The sequence below is a fragment of the Phascolarctos cinereus genome, unplaced genomic scaffold (genome assembly GCF_003287225.1).
Source record: "Phascolarctos cinereus isolate Bilbo 61053 unplaced genomic scaffold, phaCin_HiC Scaffold_726;HRSCAF=1367, whole genome shotgun sequence".
In the NCBI taxonomy this organism is placed as follows: domain Eukaryota; kingdom Metazoa; phylum Chordata; class Mammalia; order Diprotodontia; family Phascolarctidae; genus Phascolarctos; species Phascolarctos cinereus.
This window is the reverse complement of record NW_027556098.1, coordinates 96,591,966-96,617,877: the sequence shown is the minus strand read 5'-3', so window position 1 is coordinate 96,617,877 and position 25,912 is coordinate 96,591,966. Positions and strand designations below refer to the sequence as shown.

At 37.8% G+C, this 25,912-nt stretch overlaps 1 protein-coding gene across 1 annotated transcript in view; it reads right to left on the bottom strand.

Moving 5' to 3' along the window:
• BBX (BBX high mobility group box domain containing) overlaps window positions 1–25,912 on the bottom strand; it is a 237,844-nt gene that overhangs the window by 11,193 nt on the left and 200,739 nt on the right. The window contains 3 exon segments of the mRNA XM_078146685.1: window positions 2,203–2,400; window positions 12,771–12,860; window positions 24,092–24,240. Of these exon segments, the coding sequence (XP_078002811.1) occupies window positions 2,203–2,400; window positions 12,771–12,860; window positions 24,092–24,240 (437 nt within the window).

Here is a 25,912-nt window from a genome sequence, read left to right as displayed (position 1 = left end):
AGAGAATACAAACACTTTTGACGGAATCCGGATGCTAAATCTGCAATGGTTACGAATGACTGTATCTTCCCTGAATTGCTTTTAATTAATTAAACTGATCACCGTATTTATTCATTCCAATACCCTGTGTTCTTTCTCTTATTTTTGAGGATCTGATGTTTCTTTGCCTAATGACATCATTTCCAAGTGAAGGTAAAGGGCTTCTAGTTATGCAGTGCCTATGAGATCAGGTACAAAGTACCTATTAAGAGTTGATAAACCTACTTCTTGTCTTTGCAGAGTTGGGGGACTTGGGGAATGGAATTATTGTATACACTATCAGGCATGGTTGATGTGCTAGTTTGTTTCATGAACTACTTTGTCTCTTTTTAAAATTTTGTTACGAGAGATGACTTGATGGGAAAGTAGGAGACACACATTTGAAAGCAAGCATGGTATAAGATCAAAAAATCAATAAAAATAAGACAAAAAAGATGTGGCTGAAATGCAACTCTAATATCTCTCCTGGAAAATTAATAATTTCTCCATTCTACCATGTTGTCTTTGTAGAAGAGGTATTTTTATCATAGTTTTGAAGGCAATTTTAAATAAAGCAGCAAATAGCAATGGCCTTAAAGTGTCTAGTATTAGAACATAAAAATTCCATGATGCCTTACTGCATTAAAAATGGAAGTATCATCTAAGGACTTTCAGTTTTAAAAAGTGAAAGTAAATCTCTGCCTTATCCTGCAATGTGAAAAGTTCTAAATGAAAGAAAACTCAGCATAATACATATATAATATATAAGAAAAAGTCATTGAAATTCCTCATTTTGCCATCCTTCAAGTGATAACACTGGTCTAAAACTAATTTAATAAACTCTTTGCTTTTCTTAATGTTTAATTTTACTCAAACGGTGATGCATTTAAATGTTATCCAAAGTAAGCATGTTTTAAACGTCTTGACTCCTGGAAAAACTGTTGAGACATTGTGTTGGGTGCTGAAAAGCCACAAGACTACAGTTACAATGGCTAATGTTAGGTAGTTGCGAATCCCAGAGACACTACCATTTCTGAAACTGCTATAGCCAAGGGTCTAGAATGTGGGACATCTGGGTCAGCTTCTTAAGGACCATACCTTAAACCCAATTCACTCTGGCTCTCACTGACTGGACAACAATAGGTCCCTGCCCAAGGTCCTTCTGGCTCCGAGTGAATGTAAATAGTAATTGTTTCTCTTTTGGACAGCAACCCTGAGGGTCTTCCCCTTTGAGTTTAATTTTTTCTTTTTAAATTAAAGGGGACATCCCTTGACTCACTTCTTAAACAGGCCTATTCACTGAACTGGTGTTGCCTCACTCAGACCTCAGCTTAAAAAGGCCAAAGTCTCCCACTGCATCCAGAGCCATCTCCACTCCTCCTAATCTACATCTTGCCACTGGACTCAGATGGCTCTGGAGGAGAAAGTGAGGCTGGTGACTTTGCACAGTCCTATCTAACTCAAATCCAACTCAATTGCAAGTCATGTCATCCTCTTCCTGATGTCATGGTCCTCTTCAAGAACGAAGGACAAACCACAACCCACCTGGAGAATTCCTGATAAGGGATGGGTTGGAACTTCTTCAGGGTTTTGGATGATAGTAAGAAGGAAAAGGCAATGCCTAGAACCAGCTTGGTTCTAGCAGCTGAAAAGTCTGAGGGCTAGAAAACCTGGCTTGCAGTAAAGTAGTGGGCCATGGCATAAACCAAATGTTCAAGTGCTTTTTAATTTTAATGTATGAAGAAATTAAATCAGCCAGCTTGGCTTTGTGGACCCTGGGTGGGAAAAAGGAACAGCTTATAGGACTAAACCATCCTGTAACTCTCAGAGAACTCCAGACACTTTCTCTTGAGAAAGAGCTGTTTTTGTAATCCATAAGATGACAAATAAATTTAGATATCTGACTAGAATCAGTTCCCAAAGAACTCTATAGGAACAAAATTTGCTCTTGGACTTATAGACGCCTTATATAATCTTTTCAAGTGGCTTGATATAGAATATATTCTACCTCCAAGCACACCACCCAGATTCATTTTTGAAACCTCAATACAGAACTCACTTCGAGTCACTCCCTCAAGGACCCTATTAAACCTGGTAGATTTTTGATGTCGATTATTGGCTTCCATTCTATGATCAAGGGCTACCTACGGTCCTCTTTAGGCTTATAAATCTCATTCTCCTTACCCAAAGTACCTCCTGCTGGTGACACCCAGCCATCTGCTGTCCTGACAAGATGTGTGATCTTCGTTTTCCTCGCTTTCCTTTTTTGGCTGCCAACCAAAGGCTCTTGCGTTGTTGTTGGCTCTGGAGTGTTTGGAACCGATGGGGCATCTTTAGTCTTTCGGGGAGGCTCAGTGGTGGTTTTGTCTTCTGAAAGTATGGCTGAAATAAGCCAGCGATAAGGAGTTGCAAATTAAAACATGGGGCACAAACATAGCAGACTGCAGAAACCTATTCATATTCTGGACTATCTGGACAAGGTTAATATGCACAAATTTACAGAGCATCATCAGAGGTGAAAGGCCAGGGATGGGGCAATTTGTCAGTGTTCTCTACACACAGCAAATGCACTTTTCCCCTGCAGGTAGAGAAAAGGAAAGGAGAGCTTGGGGCACTGTTTGGAAAAAGATTAGGATTTTTTGGTTAGTGGGAAATGGCAGATTGGGTAAATTTCACTCTCTTTCACCTGAGTACATGCAGATTGAGATAGTATTCCTTAAACTAAAGGAGTCTGTTGTTACCATAATGATTCCATTATCTCAGAATGGACCTAGAAGAAACTGGATGAATTAGGCCTCAAGTTTCTCTTCCTTTCTTGTCCTTATTCACTTTACCATACTTGTATAACCTATGCATAAGTTCGTATACGTTCACAGAGCCGGAAAGGGTCTGAGATTACAACCTCTTTTTTCAGATGAGGAAATTGAGGCCTAGGGGGGGTTAAAGGACTTGGCCAAGCTCACACAGGTCAGGCTGTTGTGAAGAAAGCTATTTACAAACTGACAAGTGTTTTTATAATTTCAAGCTATAATTATCCCTCCTATTTTATTAATATTTTTCTACTCAGAAAGGAAGGCTAGGCATGCATGAACCTAGTGCAGGGGCCTTACACTCTCTCACTTTCAGCTGAACCCAGCAAGATACAGGGATTTTAGGGAAAGATGTGAAAAGAAGCGAGTTCACAGACTTCCATTTTCACTCAAAAGGGAATCACTTAACAGGGTATCCATGATGCTATAGTAAGACAATCATGGTTCATGGGGCAAGGACTTTCTCTCTAATTTGGAAGGCAAAATATGAGACTAGCTCCTGATTTGCAATTGTATGTGATTTCTACACTGAAACTTTCCTAAAACACTTAAACCACAAAACCAGACCCCTTACTCTATCCCCAAATTAAAAAAAAATACATTACTTTTATATTTGGCTTACATTTAATTAGAGTTAATATTTGCTGTCCCACCTTTTTTTGGGGGGGTGGGAGGGAGTTCTGATGAAGTGAAGACAAGCAACTAGAAAATATTTTTGGCTAATATAGGGGCAATATCACTTAATTTTTCCAAAGACAACTTCATTTTCACTGTCAAAAACTCAATGCTGGGCACAGAGATAATACTTTGTGGAGAGAGCAGGGGGTGGATCAGATAACTAAAATGATGATTTTAAAAGATGTGTGTTGATATTTCATGGAAATAAAACCTGAAGATAACTGAAGGTGCTATTGGAAGGTATATGTAGGGGTAGACAGAGGAGGAATACAGAGGCAGAGTGGAAGAAAAGAAGCACAAATTAGGAAAAGACAGAATAAGTTAAAAGCAAATCAGGATAAGAGTAAAAGTAACTCGTGTGTGTGTGTGTATGTGTGTGCATGTGCACATGCAAGCACTTACATGGGTCAGACTTCTTTTTCAATTTTTTATTCTAATTCTCCCATGAGTTATTTTATAAGTCTGTCCCGGGGAGGGGGGGAGAGGGAACATTGTGAATTCACAAGGCCTTTAATCTGAAAGTTACAGCATCTCAACCCTGAAAGACTTAGAAAGCTAAAATAATTTGCATTTACTCCAACAGAAAAGATGCTCAGCAGAAATCACTCCATGATTTGAGGCTTGGCCTCTTGCCTAGATGTAGAGTAATGAGGAAATACAGAAAAGTCCTGCTCCTAAACAAATTCTTTGGCAATGCTTTGAAACATTCTTGTCAAGCAAGGCACTAAAAACTGGAAGGGGGAAGAAAGCATTCCTTTCAAGTTACAGGGTTGGGCCCAAGCCACACAAAGCTCCCTTAACAATATGAGATGTTTATTTCCTGAGTGGGCCAGTTATTTGGGCTTATAAAACTTACAGTTCCATGTCTGGGCTATCTTAGAGCAATATCTCTATATACTTTGAGGCTTGAGAAAAAAATTTGGAAGGAGGAGCAATATGATAAGGAGCTGCTAAAAAAAAGGGGGGGGAGGCAATTTAGATGGGGATACATCAAAAGAAAAAGAATCACTAAGCTAATGGTAGAAAGTCAAGGCTTTACATAAATCTGAAGAAACTTTAACCAGTATTTACCAAAAACATTAAGTAACCTCCATTACCCATTCCTTTGCCCCAGAATTCCTAGTTTATATAGTAATTGTCTCTGCTAATGATATTAAGGGTAAAAGAGGATGGGGAGGAGGAAGGGTAGAGTGTTGCAATTGGTTCTTCAATATATTCTCAAGGGTCTTCAGAAGCAGCTTCAATCCTTTCTAACCCTAGAAGAACACTAGGACTCACTGAGAGAAGTGGGTGGCAAAACTCCAGGCCGAGTTAAAGGAAAAATTTCTTAGGTAGCAAAAGAAGAGGTAGCTGTGCTAGAAAAAGACATGTTGATGGAAAAAAATAGCAACCCTTTCATAGAGACCACTGTCCCTCAACCTGAAACCAAGGTGAATGATCACTTCTGGCAGAGGCCAGGTTTGAAGAGAAGAGTCAGGCCTCCAGTTTGCTCTGTGGTCTTCAACTCTTTCACCAGTGGGTGGTGGACCTGGAACTGATGGGCAGCTGGGTAGTACAGTGGATGGAGTGCTGGGCTTAGAGTCAGGAAGACCTGAGTTCAAATCGAGCCTCAGATGCTTACTAGATGTGTGACCTTGGGCAAGCCACATTCTCTCTGTCTCAACTGTAAAATAGGGATAGTAATAGCACCTACCTCACAAGGTTGTTATGAGGATTAGATGAGATAATTATTTATAAAGCTCTTAGTACAATGTAAGCTCTTAAAAAATCCTTGGTCCCTTCCTTGCTCATCATGGTTATTTCTGCTGTGTTCTGACACTGGGTAGGCTGGGAATGAAAGGTAGGCGCCGACCACTGGTACACACAACACATACCCAGAAGCTAGTCATCAAGGCTGTCTCTGAGCTACAAGACCAAGTGGGCAGCCACAACTCAGAAAACAGAGGTGATGAAGTCAAAGTGTCATTGGACCAAGAACCAGGCAAACAATTAGGAAACAGGATACAAAGGAACCAGAGATCAAAGAAAGACAAAGGAGAAACAAGAAGGGTAGTTAAGACAATGGAAATAAGGTGTGAGTGATGAGAAAGCCTTGAGTCTGAGGCCACTATGATCTACATGGGAAACCTTCTGGAGGCTTCTGGCTAGTATAAAATCTAATTTATTCCAGGCTAGCAGCTATCCAAGAGGCTGTATGGCATCATGGATAGAGGGCCAGTCTCAAAGTCAGAAAGCCCTTGGGTTAAAGTCCCAACTCTGACTCAAACTGGCTGCATGACTCTAGGCAAGTCACCTCTTAAGTTCATGAGGAAACTCTCTAAGACTATAAAGCTGCAGAGCAAATGTGATTCTGTGTTGGTGCAGGGAGCTTTCTCATTGAGGGTCCCATAAGCTATGAAAACATGTTTTAAAAAGACAACCTGACTCAAAAGCAAAATAACAATCTAGAGGAAGGCCTCCAGTGCATTGGGTAGATTCCCTCCTGAAAATTTATGGCTAGACATGGTCAAAAATTACAAATAATGAGAACGTATGGATGGGCTGGAATTTGTTTTGTTGGAGTAAGTAACAACATCAGGGAGATTACATATCAGACACTTAGTAGTTGTGTGACCCTGAACAAGTTAACTCTGTTTGCCCTCAGTTTCCTCATTTATAAAATGAGCTGGAGAAGGAAATGGCAAACCACTCTAATATCTTTGCCAAGAGAACCTCAAATAGGGTCATGAAGAGTTGGGCATGACTCAACAGGGGTGCAGGTAGGTGGCACAGTGAATAGGGCACTGGGTCTGGAGTCAGGAAGACTCACCTTTCTGAGTTCAAATCTGGCCTCAGACATTTAGAAGCTGTGTGACCCCGAGCAAATCACTTAACCCTGTTTGCCTCAGTTTCCTCATTTGTAAAAACGAGCTAGAGCAGGAAATGGCAAACCACTCCAGGATCTCTGCCAACCCCCCCCCCCACATGGGTTATGAAGAGTCAGACACAACTGGAAGGACTGAACAACAACAAAGCAGAGGTGTCAAACTTAAAGTCTGAGGCCACTTGCTGTGCAAAACTCTCCAGGGCAGAAATAACCAGATTAAATTGTTATTGGTAAATGTTCAACAAAACAAATAAAAATGCAATACGATGTAGATAATGATAATCTGTGGGTTTTTTAGGCCAATATGCGGCCCTACAGGGACACATTTCTAGTCAAGTTTTACACCATTGCATAAAAGGGCTGAAGGACCTTTGGTGGATCTTGTTAAAGCCTTGAGTAGGTTAACCTGGCTGAAGTGGAGACTATGGAATGAGGGTAGATTGAAAATAAGCACCTTGTCACTTCTAATTCTGACCTCACAATTGACCTAGTCTCACTCTAAACCCCAAGGCTCCGGAAAAATGGTCTTTGGTTTGGACTTATCCAGTAAAGAAGAGGTAAGTCAAAGAGTGACAGAAAAAAGCACATTTACAAGATTTTAGGACTTAGAGCTGGAAGAGTCCTTAAAGCTCATGTTGATCAGCTACCTAATTTTATAGATGAGGAAAATGAGGGTCAGTAAAGTGAGGGAACTTGTCCAAGGTCACATAAGTCTTAAGTGGAACGGCTAAGATTGAGACCTAGGTTCTTTCTCAGTTTTTATATACCACATACTTTAGGAAGTATAGGCAGAGCTGAACCAAGATGTACAGGAGAAAGTACAAACTTTGCTTGGCAAACAACTAGGAAATGGTGGGGATCCTAAAATAAAGAGCTGTTTAAAGAGGCAAATACATTTCAAAACAGAATACAAAGATTATCAAAACAGTTGTACAGAAATGCAACAACAGAACTCATTATTTTATAATTGTTGGTCAGAGAAGAGATGGGGAGAAAAACACTTGATCTTTTCTTATCTTTTCGAGGTAAATAAATGACTCTATGTATGGTAGAGAGGAGTAGGGTATAAGGTACCCGCCTACAAATAATAATTACTAACATCTACATAGTGCTTACCATATGCCAGCCACTATGTTCTTATGTACCAGACACTTTACAATTATTATCTCATTTGATTCTCACAGCAACCCTGGGAGGTAGATGTTACTATTATCCTCTTTCTATGGCTCAGGAAACTAATGCAAATAGAGAATAAAGTGACTTTTGCAGTGTCAAACAGGCAGTAAGTATCTGAGGCCACATTCGAACTCAGTTCTTGATGGCTCCAGGCTCAGTACTCTAACCACTGCACCACCTAGCCACCACATACTTTCAGCTTTCCGTTTGATCTTTAAGAGATTATAGAAAGTTACCCAACACTAAGGGACAAGTCCAGAGATACTGGGCTTTAATAAACTGAGTCCAGAGTTATAATGTGTGTATTTCAAGAGCAGAGATAAAAACTAAAATAAAACAAAAACCTAGTCCTTTAATCAACATTAAAAACAAAGCAAGGAGAACATCTTGCTTCCCAAACTTTGCTCCCCAGAGGGGAAAGTGAGGGGTTCCCTCAGCCTCTGAAGCTCTCCAGAGTTGTGAATTCACATTGCAACCAGGAATTCAAACTCACAGCTGAAATTATGACCAAATCTGAAATCTTACTGCCTTAGGTTTGTCTCATAAGAGTTGCAACAGCAGTCAGGTATTTGATGAAACATGAAAAATAAATCAATGAAACTAATCTAACTCATCCTGGGAGGCATTAAAAATCACCCAGCAAGCCCATTCAAAACAGAGGGTAGCAATCCAATGGCCTGGGTGCTAAGGATTCTTTTTAGGAGTGGAAATGAAACCCCCTGGCACTTTTTAATTTTCATTGAATTAAATGAAGGAATCTGGGGGGGGGGAAGATTAGCTAAATTGAGATGCTACAACCACAAACAAGGCTGTGCTTCATTTTTTGTTTTTGTAAAGAGATTTAATTATAACTAAAGCAAACAAGGAGGGCAGCATTGCAGTGTACCCGCCCCAGTTTCAGGAACTACTGTGTTTAATTCTTGACTCCCCAACAAGCTTAGCCTTGTTGACCCTAGGCAGGTCACAACTTCCCAATGCCCCAGGCATCTCTTTAAAATCATAATGCAAAACAGTAGAGGAAATGTCCCCACAGGGAGTTCCAGACCTGCAGTTTCCAACAATTTTTTTTTCCTCAATCGCCTTTCAACAACTAAAATAGTTGCGAACCCCCTGAGTAATTTGTTATACTTCTCATAACATTCTGTAATTATTTACTGTTAAATGCTCCATTAAAGTATTTTTAGTGTGAACCCCTTGGACTACTTAATAGGAACTGGGAAATTATGGTCTGGCCAAAAACAAACAGATCAAACAAATAAGAGTTATGAACTACGGGTGAACTCAAGAAATGGAGATTGTAGAAACCACTGGCTTCACAACAGCCTTCTTAAAACATAAATAAAGTAGTAATGGCAGGCTCTTCATAATTCATATTTCTACTACTTTAAGTTTCTCCTTAAAGCCAGTCCTAAGACATTTTACTTATAGATATACAAATTCAGCAAATGAATTAATCTAATTTAGATTTATGAGATCATGACAGGCAGGGGCAGAGGAATGTCTAAAAACTTTATGCTTAACTTCTAAAATCTCAAACGTATTACTAAGTGTTAAGGTTACTTTGAGGAAGGGGAAAAAACTCGATAGCAATCTGAATGATGCATAGGAGAGGTCTAAAAGAAACTCAATGAAATTTCTATTATTCACTATCACAGCATCATAGAAGCACAGATTTTGAGCTGAAAAGAGACTTTAAAGGCCATCTAGACCAATCTCCTCACTTTACCTATAACGAAACTGAAACCAAGAGAAAACTGAGTGTACTTGCCTAACGTCACAGTGGTCCTAGTGGAAAAGCTGAGATTTAAACTCAGACTCCCAGACCTCCCAATCCAACACTCTTTCCACTGTAATATATTGTCCTTGTATGGATAACCAAAAGCCTCAGTGAAACCAATATTATTTTAAGCAACAGTTTTAAATTTCTTCTATCAGACAGTTAACACAAGGATAACGAATAAATTGTATTGAGACAGATTTTGAATTTTACCTTCTAAGTTCCAATAAGGTCTCCAGGAGAGTTTCTAAGAAGCAGTAAAACGACCAAAGAGAGAAGAAAAGGGCCTAAGTAATCCATAAATTGTATACTTAACCCCTTAAGTAAACTAATGGCGGATGCAGTCTGAAAAATTGTAGTTCCATTTAAAGGTGTTTGTAATTTTTTTTTTGGCTGAATCAGGAATGAATAAAAACCATTTATTTTTCTTTGCATTGTTCTATACAAATTAATAAGTAAAAATTAAAACTTATCGTGGAAACTTAACCAATTTTGAGACTTTCACAAAATCAATTTTCTTTTGGGCTGAAGATAACTACTAGTAGAGAAGAAAGACCAGAAAGTTCTCTCTTGTTGGTGAATACCTATTGGATTTTTAACCTAGTCAGGAGAGACACAGGGATAACAAAATCATAGAGCTTTAGAGCCTAGAATGATTAGAGGGAGCACCAAGTTCAGCTTCTTTTTCTGAAGAAAGAGGCCAAGGGAGGTGCATCTGCTCAAGGTCACATGACATTAGAGAAAACGTCTAGAAACCAGGCCTCCTAACCCTCTGTTTAGTGTTCCTTCTACATATGTAACTCTACATATCATCACAAATGGTATTTATATTGCTATTGGTATTATGATTGCTATTTTACCAGTAAAATAATAGAAAAAAAACCCAACATGATGGACATGCGCCTTCCTTCCTACATGACAAAAACAAATGGCATACATTTTTAATGCTAACTGAAACACAAATACTTTTTGAGATAAATTTTAGACCAATTTACACATTGCTATTTTCCTTGTTGAATAAAAGAGAAAAGACAGCATGAAACGGTGAAAAAGAACTGGTCTGGTATATTTTTGTTCTGGCTCTACCAGTAACTAGCAGACTGACACCAGCAAGTCACTCTTTGGGGCTTAGTTTCTTCATCTATAGAATGGGGGCTAAATGAACTCAAGTTTCCTTTTAGATCTGTTTTGTTCACAAAATTATATGTATCAGCTACAGGAAGCATCTTAAAAAGACTTACAAAATTATATTGGTTTGGAGGCTTGGGACTTGGATATTAGAGTGTTTTCAAATATAATAGTGTGATTAACTTAAAAAAAAAAGTGAAAATGTAGTCCATGGACCTGCTAATTACATTTCCTTATATCACTAAAGCACAGTATACGCTTCATGATCTAGAAAGTGACAAGCATGGGGAGTTGGGCTTGGAAAAGACTCCAAGTCTCCAAGTTTAACAACTACTGTCAATATCTTATAATCACACACACACACAAATATAAACTTTTCACCTCTATGCTATTCCAACTTTGAAAACATCTCATTTCTCATCAATGCAGAAATTACTGCAGTGCAGTCCTGTTAAAAATAATTAAACTAAACTTTATAACTAGCCTTCTTTCCCATGGGAGCTTAGTTTTTCCTTTAAAATTGTACACAGAAACCAGTTTTAGAAGATGAACTCAGGACTAAAGCTGACTGCAAGGCCATGTAACATGGATCAATAGCCCTATTTACATCCACTGAAATACAGAATATGGAAACGTGCACTTCCTTTTTCAACCTCAGTAAGCTGAATGGTGTCAAAGGTTAAGTTATTTATTTGACCATTTACTGACCTTTCCTAAAAATAATAGAAAAAAAGGGGAAAGAGAAAGTAAAACTTTAGCCTCAGTGTGTATGTATAATTTTTTTAAAAATTCAGCTATAGAAACACTCTCATAAAACAGGAGTTTTACTTCAATGACTGAATTATCAAAATACCATTCACCAACTAAGAAAACAAAGTAATATTGGAAATGGATTCAGAATAATGCCAAATCAATTTCCTTAATTATAAACTATGTGGTTAGGTTAAGGTCATGTTAGCAATTTGGTCAAAGAAACATAAAGATCACTTTGGAGGAAACAACCTCTACTGAGATATTTTTCTGCTTGAAAAAACAGCTTATTAGTGGACAAAATAAAATGAAGCAATGTTAGCTATGTGTATATATACAAATACCTACATGCATGAATTATATATAGGTACACATACAGCAAGGTCATTCACAGTAAAGCAACACAGAACCTTAAGTCACTTAAGTGTAAAATAAATGCACAGCTGAGCATGTTCACAATAAATCATGGCAAAAGTATGTGTAGGGAGATAGCAAGCATGAAGAGAAGGGAGGACACACAATGTACAACTTTCAGTATATGGGACTACACATGGGCCAGGTGAGAGGCTCAACTTAGAATCTAAGAGAAGCAGCATAGTACAGTGGGGAAAGCACTGGCTTAAGAGTTAAAAACAAAACCAAAACCTGGGTTTGAGTCCCTGTTGCCTCCCACCGATTCACCCACCACCATTTTGCTAGTCATGTAAATGGGGCAAATCATATCACATCTCTGACCCTCAGTTTCTTCATCTTTAATTTAGGATAAAGGTACTTCACTACCTTCCTCACAGGGTTTTCATGAGGAAGGTACTACATATATTGTAAAGCACAATGGAAGAGTAACTTAGTATTATTGCTATTAAGAGAAACAAGATTTAACCAGAAAGAGAAATTAATCTTAAGATGAGCCAAGAATTAATTCAGGAGCCCACTAAGCTGATAGAAATGGGGCCAGTGCTTTAAGTCTATAGCAGTATTCTAGGAGACTTAAACAAAATTTGGAGGAATTGGAAAGGGAAATTTGATCTATGACGAACCATGGAGAAAAGTAAAGAACTGAAGTAAAAAATAGGGATGGTGAGAGAGGAGCACCCCGTACCCCCAACAAGGACTCTGTATGACACTTTTACATGAATATCACTTGTGAAAAGTTGAAAAATGAGGTCAAGGAAAAGAAATGATAAAGGCATGGATGAAAGCTTGAGAAGCTTTTTTAATTTAAAAAAAATGACAACGTGATAATAGATGAAGTGAAAACCTGAGAGACGCAAAAGAGATTTCAGGATCCATAGACCATTTCCCCCACCCAACCTCCCTCCCCCAATCCCCCCAAAAAGTAAAGACACGGTAGGATTCAAGTCTTGGGTGGCTGGAATTTGGGAAGGAGACCCTTCTAACCAGTCACCCTTAGACCCTGGAGAATAGTTTTACTATGAATGAGCCAGGAGCTGATGAAGATGAAGCAAAGCAAAAAAGGAAGGAAAAGGGAGGGACTGTTTGCACAGAAGAATGGATTCGGATAGAAGGTGTCCAAGAAACCTTAATGGAGGGTGGAATTCACCAGTACCTTTTTCCGGAACATTAGGCTTCTCCTTTTTGTGCTTATATTTGCTGACAATTTTGTGGAATAGGTTCTTTTTCTGAGACTGGAATGAACCTACAGACAATATTAATATAAATACATTTTTAATGAGCAATCTTTCATAAAACAGAGAAGTATCTTGCGATCTCAAATGATCACCCCAACCCCCCCACCCAAATGGGCCCATTGAGACATCCTCTAATGGAAGAACAGATAACCAACCTTTCCCTCTTTGGGACAGGGAAAGGGTGAATGTTTCTGCTAGGAACCCATTGGGAAGAGGCTTTCTTTAAGGCTAATACAGACTGGGCTTCCCCAAGCAGAAACCACACAGGATGTAGGAAGTAGAATTACATCCCATAGCTTTTAAGAAAGGCTGTTAGCAACACAGGGGCTTTACCCTGTAGTCTGAACAAAGATTCTGCTCATAAGAACAAATAAAACATCACAAAAGAAAGAACAGTGTGAGCGTAATCTTTCCTGGCCTGCCGAGGAATTATACTAAGATGACTTTTGGCTTTTCACAGAGAGCAAGTTATCTTTTCAAGACATCTACTGACCTCATAATAACTGACAACTTTTCTTGCCTTTTAAGTTATACAGGGAGGAAGGGAAGGCTATTACAGAAAAGAAGGAATGATTTTTGAAAAATCAAAATGTTTGCCTGGCTATTCCTTATTTTTTTTTTGGGGGGGGAGAAGCTAGGAAGGAGAGGGAAGAAGTTCCCATGAAAATCTGTTAAAGGAGTCTTTGTTTTATCAGACAGCAGAGAACTGAGCATTTCAGATATTAACTAGAAAAAAATCTAAAGTAATGTTAGCTTACCAAAATTATTCACATTTTTATAGCTTACTGAGCACTTGAGGTATCCTATGTGGTAGCCTTTATGCTACAGATGAAGCTGACATTCCTCACTTACCATGAAACAGACTATTTTTCTCCATTTGTGGTGATATGGCTGGTTAGGGTTTGATAGATTAGAAACTGTGCCCATGCTTACTTTCAATAAGGTGAGCTAGGAAAAAGGTAGTGTGTCTGACAGATGTACAAGAGGAACACATATGTCAAATCTATATGCTATAGCCGTATTTGTAGACTCAATCAATATACTGCACATCAACTAGGTGTGCAGTATACTACTTACTCAAGTAGATTTTATACTTTATAGCATAGGAAATCAGCCTGACAATCATTTTAACATGGTACTGATGTAAAATCAGATTCCATGTCAATGAAGGCAGAAGGAAGAAGAGAAAGAGTTTTGAAATCTCTCAAGATCTTTTGGATATTAATTACTTAACTATATAAATGATTTTTAAAATACTCTATAGTAATGGTTCACAGAGAAGGGAAAGAGAATAAGCATCAAGTGCCTACTATGTGTTAGGCACTATATTAAACACTTTATCACTATTATCTCATTTGATCCTCAAGAATGCAGTGAGGTAGGTGCTATCATGATCCCCATTTTACAGTTGAGGAAACTGAGGCACACAGAAGTTAAGGCGACCTGCCCAAGGTCACACAGCTAGTAAGTGAGGCTGGATTTGAATTTTGGTCTTCCTGACTCTAGGCCCAAGGCTCAATCCACTGTGCCACCCAGCTGCCTTTAAATAAAGAAAATAGCTTCTATATTCATTACAATTTAGAACAGGGATCCTTAACCTTTTCTGTGTCAGGGATCCCCTTTGGCAAACTGGTGAAACCTACGTACTCTTCCTCAGTATAATGTTTTTAACTGCATAAAATACAGTAAAGTCTCCATTAGTGTTAATAATGAATCCTGTGAAGTGGTTGCATTATTTGAATTTACTGCATATCTCTACTGGGCTGGAATAGCAGCTATATTTTAAATAATTATACCTCTGAAAGTTTAAAGTTCAAATATGCATAACCACTTTTACAGCACTACGGGCAATTCTCACTTTATGTAAATTTGCATTACAAAAATTTGACTTTATGTAAATTTGCATTACGCAAATTTGACTCCATGTAAAGAACTCTGAAACCAATATGCATTTGGACCCTTGGTTGGGTTCTCCAATGCCTCTACCACCACCACCACTAAAAATAAACCTAACTCCCGCTCCCCCTCTAAATTTTCACCTTTCAAGTGAATCAAAAGAATCAATGTGGAAAGGCCTCTGCTGCCCATTTCAGATTGGAGGCTTGGCTTAAGACCTCCAGAGACAGAGAGAGTGGAGAGACCTTTGCCCTGCTCTGCCCACCCACCCACGTGTCAGCCTCCCTGTCTCCCTGCACATCTGTCTTCTTAAGTCAGTTCCTGGCCAACATGTTCGTCTTCCTGTTCTTGCCCCTCTGCCCCCAGCCCCCACATGTCCTCAAACCTCGTGTCAGTTTCCTCCACTGGATGCCCCCTTCTATCTACCTCCCTTCCTCACATCTGTAAGGCAAATTTGCATTACGTAAAAATCACTTTACTTAGAGGTCTCACTCACATAAAGTGAGAACCATCTGTAATTGGTACCCAGATGTAAACTACAAAAGATTACAGAGGAAACTAAAGATTAATGACCCCCCATGAAATCTATTCCTGGACCCACATCATGGGCCTCAGGTTAAGAACCCCCGATCTAGAGAGACATATGGAGGGGAAAAAAAACCCGCTTTAGAATAAAGATGCAGTGTATAAAAATAGGCACAAAAAATCATGTTATGTATGGAATGATAGGTCAAATAATGAAGAAGAAAAGGTTGAAAGCATAAGACCTAAGAAAAGCTGTGAGAATTCTAAACAGTCCAATTTACCCAAGGACAATGCTAAAGGTGGATCTTGTCAGTTTAAACATGAAAAAAGGTCATTCTTTGGGATTTTGTAAGTGAAAGAGGTTTTTATAAACTTATTCTCCACTAAGTGGTTACATTTTCAACCTGCTCCATCCCTGCCCAGCCCTCCCAGAAAAAATAAATAAATAAAATCTGTCACTGAAAATTGAAATGAGTTACACAGTTGAATGCAAACTGTAATGGAACAACTTCAGAGCCAAGAAGTGAATTTTTGTTGTTCAGTTGTTTCAGTGTGTCCAACTCTTCATGACCCCATTTGGGGTTTTCTTGGCAAAGAAAGTAATGAATAATTATGTTTTTGTGCACCACTGTTAGCTACACAGGTCTGGCACTCTATCCATTGTACCACCTAGCAACCTCCTGGATTATACTATTAATTAGAAGAGAACAGAAGGGAAATCTTAGTCACTGGGGAAATGCGGGAAAAGACAAACAAAACAAGTTTTTACAAGGAATCATCCTGGTTCGGAGGAGCAGAAGTTTGTTATCATGAAATGGTCATGTGCCCTGTTGCTTCAATCTACTTTGTACTCAACTCCATCATCAATATTCACTCTGTTACTCAAAGTGGACATTTGAGAGAGGCACTAGGGTCCTAGATCCTAGCTATTTGAAACTAAGGCTTAGTGAACAACTGGGGCTCAACAATTCCATGTATATTTGCTGTAATACTTGACCACTGACTCACTCCCTGTATGTGTGTGTGTTTGTATATATACACACATATATATGCACACATGTATGTATATGTGCATGTATATGTATGTTTATTTATATATATATATATATATTTATTTAATATATATATGCACCATATACTTCTACATACTCTGTATATTCTATATAGATCATATATAGGGTTAATCACGTCATGGACAGCTAGGTGGTGTCACAGTGCACAGAGCTCTGGTTCTCCAGTCAGGAAACCTCTACTAGCTGTGTGACCCTGGGCAAATCACTTAACCCTGTTTGTCTTAGTTTCCTCATCTATAAAATGACCTGGAGAAGGAAATGGCAAAACACTCCAGTATCTTTGACAAGAAAACCCCAAATGAGGTCACGGAGAGTAAGACATGACTGAAACAACTCAACAACCACACTACCTCCCAGGGTTGTTGTGAAGATCAAATGAGATAAAAATTGTAAAGCACTTAGCACAGTGCCTGGCACATAATAAGCACTATATGGATATTAGCTCTTATTAGCATTGCCTACTAAATTAGAATCTTCTCAAGGGTTTAAACAGTGTCTTTTTCATCTTTGGATTCCTCTTCCCCTGGCCCTCAGCACCAAAAGTGCTTAATGTTTACTGTAGAGCTAACTTGTGAGTTTTGGCAAAGGAATCTGTTCAGTCCTCTGCAATCAAAGAAGATGCCAGGTATTCTCTTCAACTGCCTTTCCAACCATCATGCATTTGGAGTAAATGAGGTAAGGGCAGGAAAGGCTAGAGAGAAACACAACATCCCTACTTCCTTATTTACTAAAAGGAAACGGTCATAAAATACCTGCCAGGAGTATGGCAGTTAATGGCTTCATAAAAATAGAGTGAGCATAATTTCTCTAACTAAGGTAAAACTAATGCTCCATGAATATTCTACACTTTTAGGGAAAAGATATCATTAGTAAATAAAAAGGGATGACACTTGGCAGTTAGTGGAATGATAGTTAAAAAAACAAACAAAAAACTAGTTGGCTAACTTACTCCAAGAGATAAAAATATAGGAGAATGAACATTTCTCTACCTATTTCCTTTTTTTTTTCTGACATATCATAGTGAAAGGATCTATTTTATAGGCTATAAGGGTTATTCACTCAAAAGTAAACAAGAGCCAGGGTATTGATACTTTAATGGTCACCAACAGGAGGCAGTTACCCTCTTGTGGGACAGATGAGTGTTAAACCCTCTGAGTCACTAATAAGATGTGGGAAAGAATAGCAGGCGTCAAAAGCAACAGAATTATGCTCTCCAGGTAGGCGCTTTTCCCCTATTTTCACCCTGAATTATCCTTGGGAAAGCAGCGCCATGTTTTAGTTAACGCTAATGTTCAATGAAGGACAATTTTTAGTATTATCTTTTTCCCATGAAGATTTCATAGGGAACTGTAAACGTGTACCTTAAGTAAGTATGTACCTTACTCAGAAGCACCCAGAAAAGCATTTTCAAGAAAGGAAATTTCAGTATTTACAACAATTAATGATACAGTACTGACTTCTAGGACTTGGGTATAAAAAACCCTACATACAGGAACATCATTCCTTCCCTATCTTCCCCTCACAAGACACCAGCATCACTAGCAACTGTCATTAATTGATGCTCAAACACATTCCTATAGGGATGGGAAATGGAAGCCAGAGCAGAATTAATGGAGCCAGAAAAAAGCGACAGGTGGGCTTCTTGGTACTGAAAGGGAGCAAATCTTTAGGGGATGCAAGGTAATAAGTGGGTTATTATGAACTGAAAAATGTTACATCGTCGCAAACTATCATGCCCAAATCCAGGCTTTCTGTTATTTGATGTTTAAAAATAAATGCCAGTTTAAAAAAAAAGCTTTCCTAAATATGAACTTTTGATCTTAAATTCTTGCCTTTGTAGATTATATATTTAAATACTCAGTGGTCAATTAACATTTCCACGTAGCTCTAAAGAGCAGTAAAATGTCTCCAGGGATCACATTTAAGTTACAGCAAACACAGGCTTTCTCCTGAGGATGTTACAAAAACAGTTGGAAAAAAAAAGTGGCTCTCCAGGGAATGTGGTGAATACAGACAAATATTTTGTAGTTATATGCTGTAGCTGCACTGTAGAACAGTAGACTGGGGGGAAAAAACAAAGCCATACCATAAGCTAAAAGGGAAAAAAAAAGGTGGTGCCATGAATGTAAGTGGTCTTCCAAAAGCATTAACTTATTATTTTTTTTTTTTGGTGAGGCAATTGGGGTTAGGTGACTTTCTCAGAGTCACACAGCTACTAAGTGTTAAGTGTCTGAGGCTGGATTTGAACTCAGGTCCTCCTGACTGCGCCACCTAGCTACCCCCAAAAGCATTAACTTTTTAAGGAATTGTTCAAAATTGACATGTTTGGTATTTGGAGCACTGTAGCAAAAATTAGGAACAATATTGGTAAATTAGCATAGTATGGTGATTTGGAAGGCCCCTTAGGTAGGTGAACTAATTGGGCCTTCCTTTTTCGTTACTCTAGTTTGAAATAAATATGTTAGGCAGAGTTGTAATGATGGAATGGTTCTGAACACAAATATTATAATTCTATGATTTTAAGTGACAAAAAGATTAGAGGTCTTATTCTTTGCTCACTCTGCCATTTTTTTGATGGATGCAGAGGGAAATAATGATATGGGTCCAGTAAAATAATGAATACCTCTGGGATAGGTATATTGTCAGTTGCTTCTGACTTCTGTAATGGTGGATACGCTGCTCCAGTATCAGACCCCTGACAGAGGAGACTTCGCTGAGTCCAATTAAGGCAGAATGAGGAGGTGGTTCCATTCTTGCTAGTTCTCTGGCTTCCTAAGGAGTCTGAAAATATCTTTCATATGAATTGCAGGGGATTCCACTCTGGATTGGGATTGTTAACACATCATAGAAGTCTGGTTCTAACACTGGAACAATATGAAGGTGGATTTGTATGCCCAGAGGGTATGTATGGATATATATAGAATGAGTTGTATGAGCCAAGAGAGGTGGCCACAACTGCCTAATAACCAGGTTGGTTTTGCAAGCATTAGAAGAAATTCTTATAGAGAAAAAACAGGTTTCCCTGAGTTATGGTATAGAATGTTCTAAATTTACCATAATTCTAAAAAAGAGATGATACGCTCAATTCCTAATCTGTTAGCCCTACTACCTCTATTTCTCTCATTTCACTTTTCAATTCTTCCCTTTTTTTTCTCCTAGATTTTTTCAAATCAGTTTCAGTCTTGAAGCATAAAGCATTAAAGGTATAGGTGTGGATTAATATGGTGAGAGAGAAAGAGAATGAGGAGGAAAAAAACAAAACAAACAAAAAAAAAACCCCTAAAGGTATGCTGGATTAAGATCAAAGGGACAACGTGAAGAGGCAGAAGAGAAAAGAAAGCAGAGATGAAGAGAACAGAACCAAAAGACTTACTTACAATGTTCATTTAAACAAATTCTCAGCTCAGAACTGGAGACCTATCCACTTTAAATGACAATTACTAAATGATTTGTAGGGAACCTTTGAAAGCCAACAGTTAATACATCATTATTCATAGTCACAATTAAATAGAGGCTTCTAGTAAAACCAAGGTCTCCATGTTTTAAAGGTAAATATATGAACATAGAACATGGAGAAAACACAAACTTAAAGACTGAGGAAATAAGGTTAAGTGATTGTGTTGCATATTTATTTGCTATAGGTTTCTTCAAGTCAAGTCAGCAAGTCAACACACATCTAACCAACTGCCTATGATGGACCTAGATCCACACTGTCTAATATATGCTAAATATGGCAATAGATGGAATAGTTAAATTGCTGCAAGTTGTTAGAAAAATTTTTCATCTATACTTGGAACTATATTTTTCCTCCAATTCCATCATAAAATTGGAAAAATAAAAAAATTTTAAGTTTTTATATTTTTATCATATTAAAATAATACAAAATAATAAATTTTTATCATAAATTTCATTGTAAACATTGCATTTATTAAAAAAATTTATAAGTTTTTAAAAGAGAGGACAAAAAAGAGATGGTTCATTCCTGCTTCTGTGCCTAGATCCCACTTGACAGCTGAGATGCATCACTTGCCATTTCACTCACTTGTTCAGACCAAGAGCACCAGGCCTAATCATAAGAAAGCATTAAAGAGGTTAGCAGAGACCTCTGAGGAGATAATGTCTGGGAAGGAGCTGGGACATCCTTATAATCTTTCAAGTGGTCTATCTCTTCCACTTTCAACTGCCACATTTACTGAGAATGCTGTGGGTTTTTAATCACTTGCTAAAAGAACCTGAGTATCTGGAATGGTTTCTGACAGAGTTCATTCTGCCTCATCTATAAGAGGGAGAGATTCATTACCTGGAGTGCTACATGCCAGTGAGATCACTGGAGCACTCAGCAGCAGGTTCTAGCAGTAAATACGCAGGTTTAACAATAAAAATTCCATATACTTGGATCTCAAATAACAAATGTAGAATAATTTCTCCAGGCAGCATGTTATAAAATAGCATTAGCTACACCAAGAACCAGCATGACTTGGGGTTCAAGTTCTGTTTCTGATACATACCAGTTGTGTGACCTTAGGCAAGTAACAAGCCCTCAGAGCTTGCTGCTTCAGGGCTCTAAGACCATAAACTGCAGAGATGATGCCAACATGCACTGGGAGAGGAGGGAGCTTTGTCACTTGGCAGCACTCCCTTTTACAGACCCTATTCCTTATCCTTATTGAAAAACTCTATATAACCTACAATATCGGCATAGCTTCCTCTATATAATTATAATGCAATAAATATTAAATTAAAAACAATAAAAGCAGGAGCAAAGGGGGCAAATGAACAGAATGCTAGGATATATAGTATGTCCTAGGTAGCATAGTGGATAGAGCACCAGGCCTGGAATCAGAAAGATCTGAGGTCAAATGAGGCCTCTGATATTTACTAGCTGTGTGACCCTGGGCAAGTCACTTAACCCTGTTTACCTCAGTTTCCCATCTGTAAAATGAGCTGGAGAAGGAAATGGCAAACCACTCTAGTACCTTTACCAAGAAAACCCCAAATGGGGTCACGGAGAGTTGGACATGACTGAAACAACTGAACAACAACAAAAATGCTATGAACATTTTATTTTACAAAAAAGTAAAGGGCTCAGATCCCATGAAAAAAAAATTCCTCTCTATTTTTTCTCCCCACTAAAGAGCAGCTGATTATGGAGCAGCTGGTACAGTAATTCCATTAATAACGTGTAGACTAGTATACTAGTGCTATGTTGGCATCCTAATATCAAATTATAATCAGTCACATACATATTTCTATAATTAGTTTGCTAAATACAGCCTATATTATTTAATTCCTGCTTTAAAAAAAACAACTATCCCACTTCCCTCAATCTGAGTAAATCAGAGTAAATAGCAAGGAGAGAAACAGTTATGAAAATTTTAGAGAAATCTAAACTTCCATATTATACACAAGAAATCTGATGATTTGTGGTTTGGGAGTATATTGTTTCAGGGCAAAGGAGGAGTAAGATAATAGCATACGTACTATGAAGTATTATCCGTTAATAAGAGGAAAGGCAACATGATACAACTTCTGCTGGCATATGAAAACAGTAGAATACTGACAACCAAGCCCCCAAAGAAGATTTTATAGAAGACATGAGAAAACAGATCCAAACTCCCAGTTGGCCAAACAAAGACCCTAAACCTCTCATGCCACATTTCATTCATTACCACCTTTAAAGTACAATGCTATCTCAAATGAGGATAATACATTCTATATAACAATAACTTAAAACCTATTTTTTATTTGTGTGAAAGTTGGTAATTCCAAGTCTAAAAATAATTGGGGCTAAAAAAAAAAAACCTCATAAATTGGACCATACTCTCCTATTCTACATTTATGGAGAAGCAGCACAATGTCCCTTGGTAACCCAATTATCATACATAACTATCCATCTGTTAAACATGGTTCTCTTTACACCTAATGTAGACATCTTGGGTGACCTAGTTACAACTCTGCTTCATTTTCCCAAATCAGATGTTATAGAGGCAAACTAAATGTATACATCAGCAATTCTTTTGGTTTTTTACTCAGAAAATTAATCTTTATTAATCAGTCAAGGAACCTGAACCAACTCTTATCTTTCACTGCTCAAACAGTAATTTTAACTTCCTACTCCCCAATCCTATCCAAAATCATGAAAACCTAGTTATTTAAAGCCATCCAGGTGTTGTTTCTTTTTTCAGTTTGAACCTGGACTTTAATTTGAACTTTTTCTGTCATTAGTCCAGTTCTTATCCCCAAGTTTTTTTCTAGTCTCTCAAGTGGGGGTTAAATATAAGTTTTATCCTTTAGGGGAAGAAACTTTAGTTTTTCTCTATATATCTTAACTGTGCCCACGTAACCCTTAACATGACCTGTCTCTCCAGAGTCTTCAAAACATGTTTGCAAAATTCCAGGAAAAGGAAAGAAAAGAATATATTTAAGATGAAAATGACATCATGCAAAAAGTGAGGACTGATCTTCTATGGCTTAAACTGAGGTACTCTAGACAGGCAATGATTCTAACAACGACTTTCAGTTAATTTCCTGACAAAGGGTATACACATTAGCATACAGAGCTAGATGTTGAATAACTAAAGAAGCTGTACTAGGCTTTACTATGTTTTACTGATTTACTAGTATTTTGACCTTCAGAGATTAGTGTCCCTCCAGTTCAAGCTAGTTCAATGCAAGTCCACTGCATTAAGTTCACCTTAAGGAAAAAAAAATCTGAGTTTATCAAGTTTTAAATGTAACATTTCTAACAGAAAGCAAGACACTGTTGTTCTAACATAGCCCAGGCCTGGCAATGTGTACTATGATGTAGCAAAAAGAGTAATAATTCAGCAGAAAAGAAGTGAATTCAAATGCTGGCTCAGACATTTACTAGCTATGATTCCATGAACAAGTCATGTGATTTCTCTAATCCTCAGTACCTACATTAAAATGAGGGTGATATGACGCATTCTACCTCACATTGTTATTGGAAGGAAATTATTCTCTAACATTTGAGTTGTATAATTTAATAACTTAAAATACATTCCTGATCTTGTTACACAGAAGTAATTTGGTACAAGTGAATATTAGGATTTGCTGTACATAAAATTGACAGATTTTTAAATTTAGCTTTTTCTGATAAGGAAGAAATTTATTTCCTTAAGTAGGGAAGGTTAAAATAAAAAAGACTCTCTCAAATTACAAAGGTAATACAATAGCTGAGTCAATATACTTGGAACATCAATGTAATATTCACTTGATCAGTGTTGCCAGTATGAGATTGCTTCTATTCATCTGACAGACATAATTACCAGGGTAATAAATCTCTTGTTTTATAGTTTCAGTTAGTCTTATATAGGTGTTAACTCACATAGCTATGACTTATATGCAGCAGAAAAGTTCTATTCAAGCAGCAGGTTCCTACTCAAGAAAGCCTCAGTATTACAAAGTAAGGATAATCTGAGGGTCAGGATGCTTGAGAATTTATATAAACTGAAGTTAAAAAAAAAAAGGCTTGAATGCATCTTTGATTGAAAGCAAAGACTGGAAAGCAAAAAAAGAAAGAAAGAAAGAAAGAAACAGAGAAATAAGGGAAAAATTTTTAGAAAAGAATAAAACGGAAAACAACTTGGAAAATGATCAACAATACGAACAATTTCCCTGCCTCATTTCTAACTCCAGCATTATGTGAATCAAGGAAGCAGGATTTCAGAAGACAATTTATTACAGAGTCTGACAGTGCTGCAGAAAACTATAGCACATCTAACCTTTGCTGGTTTTAGTCTGTTCTGATGAAACATTTCCAGTCTTCTTCTTTTTTCTTGGAACAGATACACTTTTCCGGTCAAATGTGACAGGACTGTATTGAGGGAGGCTATTGAATTTTTTTTCAAATTCTTCTTCCAGCTTTGCTAAGCTAATGGAAGGGGAAGAAAAAAAAATCAAACAGCATGTGAAGCACACGGTTTCAAACAAATAAAGGAAAAATATGTTAATAAACATATCATTTGAAAGAAGTAGAGAATCTTTTTGTGACCCTGGGAATAAAAATAATTATCAGTGGATTTTAGGTAGAAAAAAAAAGTAAAACAAAACTAGAGAACAGATTTTGCTCAGGATCTTTACCAATAACACTTTTGGGGGAAATATTCATGACAGATTATATTACATACTTTAGATACATATTGAAATATTTTAAAGTCTAAAATACCATTCTATTATTTTGAAATACCTAAGGAATCACTGTACTTTTTGCCTTCTCAAGAGGTAGGGGAGGGAATGCAGGCAGGGAGAGAATTTGGAACTGAAAATTCAAAAAAAAAAAGCTAAGGCATTTACTGAATTACTCTGCCTTCCTTCTCTTGATTAACTCTAATTTATCCCACATATATATATATATATCTAGCTTGTTTGTACATAGTTATTTGCATATTGTCTCCCCTGTTAGATGTGAGCTCCTCAAGCATAGCTCTTGGTTTTGGTTTTCCTTTGTTTCCCTAGTCCAGGGACAGGGAACCTGCGGCCTTGAGGCCATGTGTGGCCTTCTGGGTCCTTGGGTGTGGCCTTTTGACTGAGTCCAAGTTTTACAGAACAAATCCTTTTATTAAGGGGATCTATTCCCTGAACTTTGGATTAAAAAGGCTGCTGCACTTGAGGATCTCCAGGCCACACGTTCCCCACCCCTGCCCTAGCACATCATATGTGCTTAACAGATGTTTGTTAACTGACTAAATTACTCGGTAATACACAAGGAGGTTTTTAATTCTCATTTTAAAATACATTTTTGATGTTTTTTTATCTTTAGCAGAGGGGAATTCTCAAAAATTAAAGCTGGGGTATACTGTCTCTGCAGACCCACAGCACCAAAAGGACATGTTCTCCACATGTACTTGTCTTTACATTGTTGTTTAGTCGTTTTTTGGTCATGTCCAAGTCTTTGTGACCCCATTTGGGGTATTCTTGGCAAAGATACTGGAGCGGTTTGCCCTTTCCTTCTCCAGCACATTTTAAAGATGAAGAAACTGAGGCAAACAGGGTTAAGTGACTTGCCCAAGGTCACATTGCTAGTAACTGTCTAAGGCCGCATTTCAACTCAGGTCTTCCTGACTCTAGGCCTGGTACTCTATCCACTGTGCCACCTAGATGCCCAGACTCCTATATACTGGCGTATGTGCGTGCGTGCGTGCGTGTGTGTGTATGTTACATACACATAAGTAATTTTACAGCAGTAGGCTTTTAAATATAATGCTTTTGTTTTGTGAGGAGAAAAAAAAGGAAAAATAATTTTGAAAATAAGAACAAAAAAATCCTCAAGAGCTACCAAAAAAGGGACTAGACTTTCAAAAGGCCAATTTGTTTTAAAAAGCATTATATGCCAAGCAAGGCAATGGTTGGGAGGTACTGTTATTGATTTTGACATATTTGGTGGTAATTCTACTGTGCCCACAATATCACTGCTTGCTGCTGGCTTTAAATCTGGTGAAATTTAACTCAAAAGCAACTGGGCAGATAGAGAAACTAGTGGACAAGTACTATGCCTGATACTCTGAGGTTGCAACAACCCATGAAACTGCCTGATAAAGGGAAAA